We start from the raw sequence: 17,958 nt of genomic DNA on the forward strand, positions 1-17,958 counted from the left end.
ATTTGTGAAAAGTAATCACGACATTCTGTGGTTTACAAGAATGTTTCTAGTTTAGGTTCTGAGTGTGGTCTATGACCATAACATTTAAAAAATTGATACTAATGATTAATTCTAAAATATTCAACAATATGTGAGATTTCAGATATCTTATATCAGTCAACTTCTGGATGAATAACTTTTTAAATTATATTCCAGTGTCAAGTTGTGGATCAATTAAATCTCATACTGTCCTCAGTCGTCACATAACAACGCGAGAATAAATTCTATAAACTTACATGTGGTATTTCATGTTGTTATTTTTTTTACGACATGTTTCAGGCTATTTGACCATACATATAAGCGTACAGTTATTTATTCATAAGTTGTTGCGTGAAGACTGAAGGCATTATAGAGATTCACTTTTTAAATGTTGCATGATACCCAAAATGTTCTTTAGGAATACTTGTCATCATAAAATAAAAAAAACCCAAAGAAGTCTATCTCATACAGTGCACTTTTATCGTTATCAAAATTAAGGCTGAGGTTAATTATATCAAGTGTGAAATTTGAGGTTTACACGACAGAAAAAAAATTGGATTTTGATCTTCTGGGTTGTGATGTTATGTGACTGATTGCCGATGTTTTGGAGGAAGTGAACACCTACATCTCATTACAGTGGCAAACATCTATAAGACTACACAGCATTACGAACCAAACAATCACGATTATAAATTTATAAAAACTTAAAAAAAAAGTATTTAAAGTGCTTAGTCACAAAGGAATGAGAATAATTAAAATAAATATATAAAAATAAATATATGCCTCAACATTGAGGTGTATTTACGTCTATTAATACAGTTGCTTAGCACAGTGTTAAACATGGAGGGGTAATTATTAGAAAACTTCTAAGGACAAAGAGAACTTTAATTTCCAAGCATTAAAAATAAAAACAGCGATCATAATGGAAAGATATGAAATGAATTGAAATTCTTCAGTTTCTATCATAAATAAGAAGAAAAGTAGGTAAGAGTTAATGATTAAACCTTAGCTTATGTTAAAAACACACTTTTGTTTGCATAATATGCAAATCTACTTCTCTGCTTACATGGGCGTTATTTATGGAAATGCTTGCGTAGTTAGCCTGTATTTAATTTACTACCATTTAGTTTTCTGTCTCAGCTACGAGCATTCAGGATGCAAAGGTGCAGAGAACGCGTGTCAAAATACTGAATACAGAACTCCAATAAAGTTGGTTTCCCTTTTTGATACATTAAATAATTACGAGAAGCAAACATGCTCAATATGCGAATTATATGACGAAATATTAAACATAAACTGGCATACAAGTACTAATTTACAGATCTGACCCTGGTAATAATTTTTCAGAAGAACAGGTCAGATATCACGGTGTTGGGTGACCATAACAATCATCATAAACGGGGACGATTACAGTAATAATCCTAGACGATTATTTCTTCTCACAAGTCTATACATCAGACCCCAAGTGTATGGGAATATTACGCGTTCTGACAGACCTACACCTGTCAACCTTAGCAAATATTACTTAATTACTGGTATAAATAAAAATTCTGAATGCACCCCTTGCTAACGTGTATAATTCTAAGGGGTATGTGTACCAGTTTGAGAACCACTGATGTAGTGCATCACAGTTCTGTGAGCCTCCATCTACCAGCACCAGAAATGATCTTCCAAAATACACAAGAGGGGGAAGGACATGCGGTTAAATCGCTGTACATCAGCTCGAAGCATTTGTTCAGGAACCACATGCATTTCTACCAATAGCCAACAGCATTTAGGAAAAGAAAACATTTCAGATTTGAGTCTAAAAAATGCCACAAAACAATGAATGACAAGTTGCAGAAAGATGGCTGTCTTCTCGGTTTTTACACTGCTAGAAGTTTACTGACATTTCAGAGACACTGGCGATGAGTTTACTCTGAAACATCAATAAACTTCTGCCAAACTACATTCAGGAACAACCCAGAAGTCAACCATCTTCTTGCAACTTGTAAGATTTGAGGTTGAGTATGAAGATTTCTGTCTTCTGGGTTGTTGCGCTGTGTAGTCTGGTCGATGTTTCATCGCCCTGATGACGGAGGCAGTATGACCTCTGAAACGTTTGTAAACATCGACCAGACTACACAGCGCAACAACCCAGAAGACATAAATCCTCTTACAACTTGTCAGTCGCTGTCACGGTCACTTCCTGCCGTGAGAACCTTAAATCTCACAAATTTTGCAAAATCTTTCAGAATATCTTCTCTGTTTATGGAGCACTTACATTAAAAACTAAAATTTCAGATGGAGTCTAAATGATGTTAATTTCGTGACCATATGCAAACCTGACCCATGCAATATTTGTGGTTCATTGCGCATTCACAGCAATCACACCGATTCCCTGATAGTGACGCCTTGCATGATGCTGTCAGGGAGTGGGTACGAGACACCCCCAAACAATGGTTTCGTGAGGAAATACGGAAATTGCCAGAGAGATGGCAACGGTGAATCGACCTCCAGGGAGAATATGTAGAATGGGCCGAAATGTAACCTGGGAGCCACCGCCATCAAGGATCACATAATTCAGCTGTCTAAATCATTTGTATACGCCCCTCGTAATAAGAATGTTGGCATCAATGCTAGTGAAACATCACAATGAACCATTCTCCGCCTTCAGAAAAGCACTCATATATTTATTAGTCTACTTTAAATACTTCCAACTGAGGATAAGGTGCATGTATCCTTCTATCCCTACTTGGGTAACAGGAAAAAAGTACAGGAGGTGGGGCCACAGACACTCGCCAGTTTCTTTGACTACGTGATCCAGAGCAGTGACAGCCTCAACAGCGTTTTTCAAACAATAAGTAGCAACCAGATATTTACAATGTACCAAATATGTATTTTTTTATTCTGAAAAAACTGCCGGCCTTAATATATACGCGGCAGACGACAATACATTATATATTGATTAATAGATCATAAAAATTAATAATAATGTCAGCTTTATATATATATATATATATTTATATATATAAGGCACAAATATTAAATATATGTCACTGTCTTCAAAGAAAATTAAGACAAATTATCAAATTTTACTAGTATTATATAAAAAAACACTGTAAGATAATACTAAAGGTATAACATATGTCAGTCTCAAAGCATGCGTGATAAAGCTTCTGCAATCCGGGCTGTAAACTGGAAAATTTGAAAAACGCTGTCCTAAAACACTAATCTTGATCAATTTCTACAGCAAGTTAAAAAGCTTATGCAATAATGTGCAAACAATATGCATGTAACTTCCACAGAAATAAATCATATTACATTCAAGCTTAGATTACTGCTTACAAATTGATATAAAGCATAGCACACACATTTTAATGACGATGCTAAAATATATCAATTTATTAACATCATTAATAACTAGGGTTCGGATGTTCATAACCTAAAAAAACATCCACAACTTATCTACTTCCTCTCTAACCCTAAAACCTTAGCTGCTTGCCGCCATTGTTGCACTACGTAATAGTAGAGGCGAAAAAAAGAGAAATAAATGTGTCATCAAGGACGTGTCACATACCATTTGAAAGTTCCTAATACAATCTACACTAACAACGAAACCGAATTCATTTTGCTTCACACTCGTTCGATAGAGAGAGGCACGAAAGAAAGCCTGCACTCAGATGACACAAATCAATTAATCGATAATTCAAGGCGACAAACAACAGAAAGAAATCGATTTTTAAGGGCCATATTATACGTCGTGTGAAAGCCAGCTTCTTTTCCTGTAGGACGAAAGAAGAAGACTGAATTTTCTTCATAAATGTGAGAGAGATGGACGTTCAATGTATGAACCATTCTCGTCACTCCACGACGCGTGATGTTTACGTTCTGACAAGACAGGTTGAGCACTCCACGCTACAAGGTCAAATTACGTCCCTTCATATCCATAAAGTGATGGACACATAAATATAGTTTAAAATGTAAAATATAGGTTCCTCCACCACACCTAGCTGCAGAGTAGTTTTTATTTCAGTGCGTTTCTTTCCATTTGGGTGTGGTTTAGCTTAGCTTGGTTTGGCTTGATTTCATTTGGTTTCATGGGGTTGTCTCCCCAAGGCGATCTTTTTGTAGTCTGTTAGGAAGAAACTGGGTAGGACGAATGTATCTTGGCTACTAGATTATTTAAGTTAGCAAAACGAATTTCATTTCCAACTGCTTTGGAGAAGTATCTTACCTTGTTGGCCGAATCGTCGAAGGAGGGCGTGCTCCTCCAGAAAGTGGGAGTCGAGCTCCTGGAGGATCTCCCATAGGGCCAAACCCACCTCGCGCATTGCGGCCACAGTGGGCACAACCAGCGACCAGCGCGTAGCCCTGAACTCCAGTTGCAATCTGTCATGGGAACGGCCTCCGCAAGTACGCCACTACAGGACAGACAAACAGATTTCGCCTGTAAACTAGAGGTAACTCTCGTTGTACGCATTTAAAACCCACTCAAGTATTCCGGATATACGCGGCGATTCGCAGGAACGCAACTCACGTATAACAAGAGTCAAAGATAGTATTAAATTAATTACGACATTCTTACCTGAACGAGATCAGCTGTATTTTGAGATTTTGCTAAGATCTTGGTCTTATTATCTAGAAGGACAATTTTCTCTGGCCCCAATCCTAGTAACCTGGCAGCCTGTAAAACAAAACACAAAGTAATAAATGCAGTAACCCAGATGATGATCATTTGAAGGTGACAGTCCTCTGGGATGCAGAACCGTGTATTGACCGACATTTCACAGAGACTTATTGCATCCATGACACTGATGACGAAAGGAGTGCTACATCCCAGAAAGCAGCAATCTTCTTACTCGTCGCCGGAAGAACCCCAAGTATCACCTGATAATTATTTATTTAAAATTACTGACCACATTCGAGGACGTTACAGTACAGAGCTAAGTCGGTTACCACACACAATTTAATATACGACTGAATAACTGTACGTGTCAATAAAGATTCTATTTTACAGACTTGTATAATGGTGTACAGAATATTATATTATAAACCACAAGGATATTAAATAAAATATTGTAAATGAACAGGGATAAATTTTGGTTTTATTTTCCACATCAGTGAACGAGCTTGGGAAGTTAATATGGACAAAGAGTGACAGATGCAGTGTAGTTCTTGTGTTCTGTGTGCCATTTTTGTTTTCATCGCAGTGATGTTTTGATAGTGTTAACAAAACTCTTATCAGAGAGATTATTCATGAGAATGAAACATATGTGATCCTAAACAAAAAATATGTTTAAAATATCGGGCACAAACTTGTACTCTTTCGGGATGTTAAGACGTTCATCGTTGTCTCTATAATAAACACTAGTTGGATAATTCAGATTTCTGGTTCTGACAGCGATGAATATGATGGGCTGACGTCTGGGTTGTTCCACCGTGTAGTCTGGTAGAAGTTTACCGACGTTTCAGAGGTGAAACAACCCACAAAACGACTATTTCTTATTCTAGTAAAAGATGGATGGTTGAGTGACTACAAGAAAGATTTGATCGTTGGTTAGGTTAGTTTGTTGGGTGATAAACAGCTAGTTGTTTGATTATACGTGGAAGATAAACAGTTTTTTGGTCGGTAATTAGATCGGTTGAGATGATAATCAGCTAACCAGGTTGTTTAATTCGTTCTTTGTGAGGTATGGGAATTTGTTTCCATATTATATTATTTGGGGGTGGACAAAAGGCCAATTTGCACAGACAGTCTCACCCCATCGTAACAGTAATGGATATCGGTTAGTTGATTGGTTAGGTGTTAGTTCTGACAGTAGCTCAACAGGTTGGTTATTGCTCTGTTGCTCGATATGTCACTCTGACAAGATGGCTATCTGACGGTGCAGTAACAAGTTCTAACATCTGGTAGCGTTGAATAAAATTGGAGAATTATTCGTTGCATAACTAGAGGTTTGTAGCTATTCATATTCGTTTGACGTAACTGAGGAAGACCAAGAATAATTTCAACAAAAACAGCCAATATCAGGAGATTTTCCGATGAATCTGTGTCATAACGTATTTGACTCCTGTTGCTAAAATACGTCATGATAAAGCAACAAAGTGAAGGAGACAGAGAATCTCGCTAATACGTTCAAAGTCAGAACCCTCCACCAGAACTTCAAAGCGATTACATTCTTTTCTTTAGACCCTCTCGCTTGATTCACAAGGTACAAAGACTATTTTCTGCGCTAAGTCTGTACGTAATAAAGTGGATTTTAACTCAGAGAAACGAACACAAGAAAGTATGGAAAATAAGTGTTCAGTAATTATTGACATTTTTCTCAAACAATGGAAGTGTTGGGTGTTTTAAAGTGATTCATCACGATACAGTACTGTGACATGTAGACGCAAGGGGATATTATTAAAATTTACCTTCAAGAAAAAGCGTATAGATTGGATTCATATGGCTTAGGGTAACGACCTGTGGTGAACTCTTCAGAATACGGCAATGAACCTTACAGATACGTAAAAGGCAAGGAGGTTTTGACGAAAGATACCACTATCATCTTCTCAAGATGGGTTCTCTTCCATGGAAATATTGGGAAGCAAATGCATATTCACATATTACAGAACAAACAACCTTTAAGATGGTAGAATTTGAAGTTCTCACGGCGGTGAGTATGAAAATGGCTGTCTTCTGGGTTGTAGCTTCTGGTAAAAGTTTACCACGTTTCAGAAGTCCTTGCTGCTTCCATCATCAGGACGAAACGTTGATAATCTTCTACCAGACTACACGTCGCTACAACCTAGACAACCGCCACTGATTAATATTTTTATTTAATTTTATAGAATTATATATTTTCTAATGGAAATAGCTTGGCTTTAATGTAACTAAACACTTGACACTGGATTTATTAATATTCTACATAAACGTTCACAACCCCATACCCTGTCATATCGAAACGAAGTTACAAATGGAAGTCCAATTCCAGTTAAACTTCGTGTACTTAATTTTAAAGTCACTGGGGCATATAAAGAGTGGCGCACACGGACGTTTCAAAACACAACTAATCTCACTAGAGCGGCAATGTCTAGATAAATGACTCCCACATTTATACCGTAAATTAACGTTTAATTGGGAGTGAAAACATCCGCATATTATCTGTTTAAACACGCATAAGCCACACCATTCTGTGGCTTAACATCATCATCGATTTGATACTGTACAGAAACAACTAAATAAAATAGAACACTGAACGTCAGGCAGAAAGCTTGTAAACATGGTTCATTCGAAAAATCATAGCAGCATTCCGAAGCACTGGAATTATGTGACAGACTTCTCGGTAAGTGAAATGGATAAGTCGATTAAATAACATCGAGTTAGAAAAGCAAATTAGTCAGATATTTAAATACACTTCGCGCGCTTATAAAGTTTACACACTTCAGGATCTGAAAACTTTGATGTGTCATGGCACCATGATGGCTCGCGTCCAATGTACTTTTTTTTACAAAAGCAAAAGACAACTAAATGCTTTATGCTCGAAAAGTGATATTTCTTTCGCCCAGAACCAGAACGTTAATATTAACCACGTTAACCGACTTATACAGGCTAACACAAAAAATCTGCCTTACTTTTGTGATTCAGTGGTATTCCAAAACCGACAATCTTAAATGAACCCTAAGGCAGCTCAAGCCAGCCAGACGTTGTTAGCCAGATAGCCGCGGCTTACACTCGCAAGGAGAGCTTGGCTACAGCTCTCTCGAAGCCTCATTACTAAAAGTACAATGATATACGGCATATAAAATCATGTCAGAAGTCTTTCATTTATGTAAGTACCTTAGATATCTTGTGGTAAAACCGATTTGTTATTTAAAAGCAGTTAAAACCTCAGCTGGGCCTTGGGATAATTTCTGTCAACATATGCTATTTATTGTCTGTCCGGCTTGTACGTCTATGTACTCTATTGGCTCTTTTGTTATCTTAAAAGTTGACGCACGCAAATATCGACCATCTGCACTATGCGGACGCTTCTTAAACTGTTTAATGAAGCGTTTTCAGTGCGAACCGTCCACAAAAATAAAATTACCGCCATTCCAACCAGTCACTGATATACCACTCCAGCATCACAAAGTTCGCCAAGCACCTTTGAGTATTAATTTTTTTTTCTTTTCAGTTTATTAAATGTGTTGATACGTTTTCACATTTTCAGAGAAGAAATACTGCGAACAAATTTAATTAAGACAATAGAAATTCTATATAAAAATAAAAATAAATTACATTAATAATCAATCACGACAAATTTAAAAATCAATCAAAGCTAATAATGCTATAAGACAATGTGATTTGTTTCTGCTCTAATTAATACAGGCTCTGTACATAAACCAAACAAAAAAATGAAAAATGGCAAAATAAGCTCACATCAACTGGCGCGTAACAAAGCAATTATAATTACTATAGGCATACGATCAATTAATAAAAGTAATTCCATGTAAATATGATAAGAAATGACTGCCTTTAGGGATCTTACACCGTGTAGTCTGGTAGAAGTTCATCGACGTTTCAAAGGTTCTTACTGCCTCCATCATCATGGCAAGTAGCTCTGATGATGGAGGCAGCAAGCGCCTTTAAAACGTCCATAATCCTCCACCAGAGTACAAGGCGCAATAACCCAGACAACCATCTTTACTGTTGTAGCCCTGATAACACGAAATATGACATGACATGAACTATTACACATTAAAAACTAAAATTATGCAAATCTGCGAAAGAAATATTCAGTGACTAAAAACAGGCGAAAATGTGAGAGACGGGGCTTCTAAATTTATTTACTTAACGGAACTTGATTTCGGAACTAAAACAATATTAAAATGGATGGAATTAAGTTGGAGGATGTAAACTGGATTCATCAAAGTCCAGTGACGGGATCCTGTTAACACTGTAATAATTTTTTAGGTCCATGAATAGCTGGAAACTATTAGATTACTGTCTTATGCAAGCTTGTTACAACGAGTTTTCATCACCTTGATAATGGAGGCAGAAAGGACCTCAGAAACATTGGTCAATATGTACAAGGCTACACGACGTAACATCCCAGGAGACACTCTTCAGAATTCGCCACCGCGAGACTCTGAAATCTCACCTAGGAAGCTTCTTGCTTCTCAGGAAAGTATCTTTTCCATAAAATTAATATACTGTATACCCACCAAACTAGGATCTGCATTCTTACCTTCTTCTTCGTCTTCCCACGGAGGAGTTCTTTGACTTGATAGACCTTACAACCGTGAGCAGGAAGTCTCTTGCAAGTCTGGATATACAGCTTCTTCAACTGCACCTCGGAGTCGTAGACTGAAGTATGGAAAAGTTTACGTTTCTGCTCCTAGAGGGCACAAGAAAGCAGCCTGGTTCAGACAAGACCAGAGCAAGACAATTCTGAAATGTATGCGGAAGATCCAGACGTAGACAAAATGATAATATTAAAATAGACCTGAAATAGGACAGTACAGGTTAAAATTAACTGATACAGGATAAGGTCCAGTGGCAGGCTGGCTTTTTTTTTTTAGAAATCGTATACATATCGCACACAGAACATCAACAGCAACGAATGCAAACAAAAGCAATCCTCCGGGCGTCGAGACGCAGTTGTTACATGGAGCTCTGGAATTATATACAGTCTCTGGCGATCCATCGACAGAGTATTCGGACGGTTCTTCGGGTTTCTTCACTTAAATGCTATGACAGTTCTTTAAATAAACCAATATGACTTACTTCCACATACTTTCCTATTAATCATTCATAATCATTCGACGATTTGAAAAAAAAGTATACTTAAACTAAACCCAGGATGAAATAAAGCAGTCCACAAAGATGAAGACAGGGGCGTGGTATTAAAGAAAATTGATGGAGTCTCCCGCTCCTGAGCCAACAGGTGCTTTGCCCCACAATATTAGCGTCATCAGGCCGTTAAAGCAGAACTATTTGTTTGTTATTGATTTAAATTCTCTTCCTACCTGTAGGTAAAGCGAGCCAGCTGTGGTGTAGACCGCAATGCTGTGCCCCGGTCTGGCCTCATTCTTCATTTATTTTTCTACTTATTTATTTATTTACACATTCAGTGTTTAGTTATTTGTTTATTTAATAATTTACGTATTTATTTAGTGTTCATTTAATTATATTTACTTATTTATTATTTATTTACATATTTATGTACTTATTTATTTGATGCCTATTTATTTGCTTATTTATTGTTTTAATGTTTATTTACGTATTACTTTAATTCTTATCTATGTTTATAAATTAATACATGTATTTATTTTTTATTTGAGACGCAGATAATAGCTCAGATTACATCGCCGGTGGAAGGGTAAAGAAGTCTTAAGCCCAAAAATTTCAGGAAAGTGTAATTTCATGGGGTTATTTATCTCCGGATGAAATGCGGCGACTGCATGCGGATAAACAGTAATGATGAAAATGGACCATGGTTTAATTAAAGGAGATGGATGTCACGGTACTAGACTGGAGAACTTCGAGAAAACCACGATAAATCATAGCACGGACAGTGAACTAGCCGCTACTTGAATCGAGCGTCTCTCCAAGCTACTGTTGAGTTAATGTACTCCATCCATCGGAAGAAATGTCACATTTCAGCTAAGCTACACATCTTCATTACAAATACTGAGGTTAGATAACCACTATTCGTGATTTGTATTCACTAAATCAACAATAACAATTCTTGAAAAAAAGCCACATACTTGCAAATTCCGACCTCAATCGTAATTATATTTAGCACTGCTTAATTATTTTCACTCTTCAAATATTACTACGATAATCGAGCGAAGGAGAATATGCAGGGTGGGCATGTAGTACGCATGGAATACATGAGTGCTGCGTACAAATTTTAGTCAAGAAACCAAAAGGAAATAGATCACTTGGAAGATCTAGGTGTAGATGGGAAGATATCAAATTTTATTAATACCAACTTGGAAAAAAAACACGAAATTTTGATGTGTAATTCGTTATAATGTCATTAAATAGTGTATCAAAGCTTTGTATAGAGTATTACATCTGAAAAATGTTTGAAAGTGGTTATAAATTATAAATAAAATTAAAAATAATAGTATGACAACCGGCGATATAGTTTGGTGTAAGATGACTGCAGTATGACATAAAATAAATCTACTAAAGGTAGTGACAGACAAAATCATACATGGTATAATCTTTCTGTACACATAATACACCACATCAACAGCCACGACTTTAACACGTTTGTTCTACAACACAGGCGTTAGCAGTGACAAAAACGTGACGCCAAAAACTTTACCCCACAGTCGCAAGTTATCATGCCAGCCGGAATAACGTCTTCATTGGCCTGGCTTGTTTGTCCATCGAGACAAACAAACATTGTAAAGATCGGAAAATGACTTGGGCTAACTTAGTGCGTCACGTTTCGACGTTAAAGATAGAAATTGGGTATAAGACTCCTACAAAACCGAACACAGTCAATTTCAGTACCAAGAATGCCGTCTGAAACTACAGTGGTTAAGATTTCCAATAAAACTGACATTTAATTTCAATTTGAAAAGAACTAGATTCAATGAACACAATACAGGTAGCCCTCGATTTGCGCCGATTCAGAACAACGCCGATTTTGAAACTAGAAAGTCAAAAAGTGGGAAAAAATATATTTTAATATTATTTATAACGTTTTAAAATGTTTCTAGTACTGCTACTTATACTAAATCGTAATTCTTACATCGCTGATTTTGAATAAAAACTATAAATACAGCCATCTCTGCAATTACATGTGTTTCGTTAACGCGAATTTGCTCCAATCAGATCGATAATCGGTAAAAGCTGTTTGTGAAATGCAAACTTTTTCTCTTGTGCTACAGCTAAGAGAAGCGTTATGGCATCCATGAGGCCTTATCGTAAAATTTTGAAAGAAAGAAAGAAGAAATCACGACAGTCCACACTACGTGCCTTCTTTAAAAAACATGACGATCCTCAACCAGGGACTTCGTCAGAGAACTAACGCTGCTTCATCACACCATCGCCGATTGTAAGTGTACAAAATATATTTTGTAAATTCCCTTTTTTTATTTAGGTTATTTCAGAGCTTTAAATGTAATGCCATTACATTACTCGTCAATGTTTGGGTGCTGGGAACGCATGTTATTGACTTCTCATTGATTTACATTATAAAATCGTTTCAATTTACGCCGATTCCAATCAAATCAATACGGATGAGATAGTTAGGGCATCAGGGCAATGAGAAATGCGTACAACATTTTAGTTGGGATACTTGAAGCGAAGAGACCCACCCCATAAGGCCTAGTCATACAAGCGAGAATAATATTAAAATAACTTTAATTATTTAGTTAATTAAACAGTGTAAGATACTGTAAACTGCATTTATCTAGTTAAGAACAGGGTTCAGTGATGGGAAATGGTGAACTGAGAAACTATCAGCTACTCAACAAGGACTCTGATTCAATAGAGTTCATTAGTGAAGGCTTGTGGTGACGTAATTCCACGTTGCGGACACACGCACACATCGATTCATTACATATCCACCCCAACTAATTTTAGATTTCTTGAAGTTCTAGAATTATTTTTTCAGAAATCTTAATTCATACTTCCGAAATATTTCCTGAAGTAACTGATCGTACACAGTACAGATCACAACGTACAGACTAATTACATTGTATATGTTGAATATTTTATATGATAATTCTTTAAGTCTTACTTGTATAAATAGCGACTCGCTTTGCTAATATTTCCAAGAACGTAATTAATCGTAAGAGCAGGAACTTCAGCTGATTTAGCGTCATTTAAATAGCATAATAACGAACCAACTACAGTCAAATTCAGTTATCGCGAATGTGCAGTGGATAAGCCAGACATTGAGGAAGCAGACAGTGAGTCGCGGACTCTACAGAACAAGCCAGCCTCTTGAAACGGTAATGCTACTTACGACTGCGTGGACATGGTCTTTATCTCAAAGAGCAATATTCAGTGGTCACAAGAGGCAATTGTTCTGCTGTCCAGTCAGCTGTCCCTAGGGTCGATGAGAACGCCATTACTAGTGCTTGAGAGGCGATTGTCCAGTTCCCACGGGGGTCTACCCCCCAGCATGGATCAGTCAGTTTCCTATAATGTAAGCTCTCATCTTTCTGTAAAAAACGTGTTTATTCGATTCATTTCAAATGTCAACTTCAGAATCGTACTCGGAGGTCAGGACGTCGAACCTCTAAAGCGACTGCGCTGCTTTAATTATCTTCCTTGCAACATGGAAAATCACAGCTTTCTCAATTCAAGGAAAATAAAGTTACAGACATATTTTACAAATACGTTATAACCGATTTTAAATTGTTCAGTGTTAAACAAATATCACAACGCTGAAATACCGGTTCTGCATTCGGCCACTCCTTTAACTTCATTACACACTCCCCATCACGAAAAATGTTTCAAATAAAAGTATTCGATTTCTATACCATTAATTTATAATTTACAAAATTACGCAATTCTATCCCAATTTCATATTGATTACTGGTTATATTACACCAACATACACCATAATTAATTCACCAGACAACTTCAGTTTAGTTATTCTAGCTTGTGACGTTGTGTGAACTCGTAGGTTAATGCCAACTTTTCGGAGATAACATACTGTCTCCATCTTCAGCTCTGAAGATTAAGACAGTATGTGCAAAGAATGAATATATTCTGTTTCGAATTTAGACCGTCCTCTTCCATTAGTTTCTGGGACGAAATTAATTTATTTTGTGATAAAATGTAATTAAAAAAACTTAGTAACGTAGTGAAACTTCGTACTGATAACGCAGTACGTTTGAAGTGTGTAAAGATCCTCTGTAGCCAAAGCTCGTTTAAATAGTATTTAAAAATTCAGTCCGTACCTCAAAGAAAACACGTCTCCATTACAAAGAACAACTTTACTATGATGTTTAAGGGAACAAAATCCGTTTATTCTGTGCATCATACGAAATATATAAATACAAAACGCTGAGGTACTGATTCTTAAAAGATGTGGTACATATAGTTACCACTGTGCTTTAAAACGGTTAAATACAATTTTAGTTAGCAGATCCCCCAGAGTACCGAAAACATCACAGAAACTAGACATTTCTAATCCAGATAAATTTCAGAATACTACACAAATTATCGATTTAAGGCACTGTAATGTACGTATTATAAAATTTGCTTTTTATTTGAGTGGTCTAGCGGTTAGAACGCTGGCCTTGTAATCCTGGGGTCTCGGGTTCGATTCCCGGCGGTGCCCGAATTTATAACTTGTGTCGGGCAAGGCCGTGGTCTAGACAACACGGAGTTTTCCTCCGGGGGCTTCCCCGGTTTCTCCGTGGCATCCCAACAATTACTCCATTCACACACAGAAGAAGGCAATGGCAAACCACTTCTGGATCATCTGCCAAGAACGTATATGAACAGGTCCCAGTCCGAGAAAAGGATGGAAGGATCCTGTTCATATGGACCTGTCGTCAGACAGAACAGTAAATAAAACATAAATAAAAAAATGACATATGAAACGCAATGGAGAATCCGGAGATAAACGCCAATCTTAAAAATTATCCGTAAAAGACCCCAGTCTTGTAGACAAGTAAGTAAAGCGGTTCAATGCCATGTATTAGCATCAGAATGTGATTTGCAATTGAAGTTCATTGTGGATTCGTTATAATGTAAAAGAGTAGAGTATGAATACATCATCAAGGCCCAATGCGTCTCGTTATAATGTACTGTGTGGGATCAGACAGAGGGAGATATGCATGTATTACGTCAGTCTCTTTCGTTATGAAGTTTATACGTAAAAAAAAGAGACTACATAAACACATAAAGGGGAAAAAACTAGGTTTATTTCACCAGTGACAGAAGTTAAGCCAAATTTTTGTCAATTTCATTCATTCAAATCCTCCAGAGGATTGCTAATAGCTTACATGTCGTAGACATGCATTAAAAAGCCACAAACCCAGCGGGGAAAAAAGGTAACAGCATTTGCTCAGTATTCTAATTTTAAAGTCAATCGTGGCTACAGATATCCTCTGTTTCGTTATTGTGTTCTCCAGCTACAACATTTTTCTCTCTTATATATCGGGGGTGTTTTGTGTAAATATAGTAATGAATTCGCAACATTTGACTCTCGATCCCAGCGCCACTTTGAAAAGTCACGTTTCAGTAGTCACGTCCTGTTAATAATTGCAATGACGTTTTTGTGGCGTTATAACGAAACACGCTCAAATTAATGATGAAGGAGGTGGAGATATATAAAGCCACAGCCAATTTCGTATCAGTCGAAATGAGTTTCCCATTATTATTGAATCTAATTCAGGCGTGACAATGCTCCGACTCAATATGACCCTAGTATAGACAGAAGACTATCGAGTAAATTAGATTTCTAGTTTTCATACCTTCTACCTAATAAAGTTTCAATGTAGTGCAGTATAATAATAATCTCTTCATGTTTTGAAATAGTATAGCTAACTAAAAGTGCAAAAATTAACACATATCAATTTAGAGTACAGTAATAAACATTAAAATTATCTGGCAGTGCAATAATAATATTTAAACTAATTTATGATACTCCAGATAATTAAAATAAATGCCAGCACTAAGTAAACCTTGTGGTAACAGGTTCTACATAATTTCTGTCAAACCTCGCCATTAGACATTGTTGACAACCACTTCCAGGCACTTCTCACCCTAACAATCCAGCCTGAAGTTATTTTTTGTCTTTCTATTTCATGCAAGAATATATTTTAAAAGAGATTTCCTTCCAAAATCCTGTATTGTATCTCCAAACCTAGACTTCACCATCCTAACGCCAAATGATTTGTATATATCACAAAAGTTTCTCGTTACGTAATAACTTAAGCTGCCCACGTTTTCATCTTTCGTAGATCTCAATAGTAATAATCATTATAACGTGCCCATTGTGCACTAATAAACACTAAAACTAATTAACAGTACTACAAAAAGTTCGTAAATGTATATTTCATAACTTGACACAAGATAATTTAAATGTCATAAGAAATGTTAATATTCATAAACGGTGTAAATATTTTGCCGTGTCATTGGAATCGAGAGTACATTCTCATATTTACACCAAATAACCCCAATGTGCAAGAAAGGAAAATTTTGTAGGCGGACAATAAAATAACAAAATGGTGTAAGATAAACGAGTTACGAAACGAAACACATAATCCTCGTAGCGGTTGAGAACGGGGGTTGTAGGAACAGACAATGAAGCAGATTCCTGTACATTCCAAAAGTCATTACTGAAAAGTGAACAGCATATAAAGGTTGTGTTCAATTATTTTTCTAGACTTCATCATCGCGTAGGTGTTATTAAAACTACAGCGTTTCGTAAGCTGGTTCTACTTCCGTCTTCAGATGAAAGGACGAAAGGCTAATCTTATAAACATGTTGCAGCTAATCTCAAATAAGGTCACATGAAGACAAAATTAGAACCATCTTCAGAAATGTCGTTGAGTCACGCTGGAGGAAATTTTGTTTCATGGCAGGACGAATTTCGAATAATTACACCCAAAACGCTTCAAAAGACAGTGAGCATTATTTTGTCAGTAGAATGCGGGTGTCTTAAATTCCTTTTTTTTTACGATATTCCAACCACTCTCTTATGTTTACGCATAAAATTATGCACCCAGTTTCCGTCCCCAGTGAAAATTTTGCAACGAAAATTCTTCGTTAGCTTTCAAGTTCATATCGCAATAACATTTGTCGGCAAATGCCCATCAACTTCCGTTTCCGTTTCTCGGCGCCCACTCCAACAGCTCATAGCAAACACAGTTTTCGATATCCGAAATAACAATTCTCGCCTTCACTTTCTCATAGGAAACAAAATTTTTGTTTGCTATTGGTTGTTGAGTAACTCGCCTTTTCCTTTCAATCATCTCATCAACGCGATATCGGTCAGCCTGGTCTGTTGTGTGTTCACGGACTCCGCAACATTTCTTGTCACTGGTACTGCACGCGTCCAAGATTGCACCACGGACACGTGCAAACCAACGTCAGACATTTCACATAATAGTTCACGGGTACAACTTTCATTCTTCAATGAATGTATACAGCTGAGCATTTACTGCAATAAAGATTTCACACTTCACGCCGTTCATTATGATTAGACATGGTGGTCTCCTTACCCTGCGACATTTTCACTGCTGGAATTCAGAGATTTCTAGTGATAATCTACGAAACTTCATACATAAGTGCCGGGGAATGAAGATTATGGCGGTATTATTTTTCAGTACATCGTAATGCGTGAACTATCGAAGTAAAAATGGTAGAAATTGCATTGGATTTGAGGGTACACTAAGACATAAACCCCTGCCACTGATGATGACCTCTTGAGGTCGAAACGCGTTTGGCACTAGTGTCATTATTACAGTGTTAATAGTTTGTTTGCTTATTTTATATTCTAATACATTACACGGTATGCAAAGTTTTAAGATAAAATTACAGTTAAAACGACAGCTGTGATCAAGCAATATAAACTATACAACTTTTAACTCTGCTATGAAATTGTGTAGGTGTACAGTAGGCTACATCAGAAACTGAACACAGAGCACGTTTCCTCATTGTCAGATATGAAAAGACATCAGAAACAAAAGCTTTGCCGTTTATGGAAAATACGTATGCAAAATAGCACATTGTTTGTATCACGGAATGTAAATGACCTCTTATGTAAATTATTTCCTGCTCTTTTATGAAAACACATTAGTGTCTACCACTGTCGCTGTTCCAACTACAGAATATACGGAGGCTTCGTAGAAAATTATCAAAAACATGAAATTTAATATAAACCAGAATTACATGGAAAACTTCAAGCATAATAAACAGGTACTAAAACACTCATCTTGAGTGTAACTAAATGCGTGGGACAGAAAAGAGCACGTGTTATGAAATGCCACTTTACGTATACACCC

The 17,958-nt window shown here is 36.7% G+C and overlaps 1 protein-coding gene across 9 annotated transcripts in view; it reads right to left on the reverse strand.

The window, feature by feature from the left end:
* Positions 1–17,958, reverse strand: part of LOC110832898 (1-phosphatidylinositol 4,5-bisphosphate phosphodiesterase epsilon-1) — a 468,153-nt gene that overhangs the window by 32,333 nt on the left and 417,862 nt on the right. For all 9 annotated transcript variants that reach the window (XM_087345017.1, XM_087345016.1, XM_087345015.1 and 6 more), the window contains 3 exons: positions 9,213–9,362; positions 4,586–4,684; positions 4,235–4,421 (listed from right to left, as the gene is read on the reverse strand). In XM_087345017.1, coding sequence (XP_087201143.1) covers positions 4,235–4,421; positions 4,586–4,684; positions 9,213–9,362 — 436 coding nt within the window. The remainder of the gene's footprint in view (positions 1–4,234; positions 4,422–4,585; positions 4,685–9,212; positions 9,363–17,958) is intronic.

The sequence above is a fragment of the Zootermopsis nevadensis genome, unplaced genomic scaffold (genome assembly GCF_977971745.1).
Source record: "Zootermopsis nevadensis isolate Lab colony 2312 unplaced genomic scaffold, Znev_1.0 Znev_ptg000008l, whole genome shotgun sequence".
Taxonomy (NCBI): Eukaryota; Metazoa; Arthropoda; class Insecta; order Blattodea; family Termopsidae; genus Zootermopsis; species Zootermopsis nevadensis.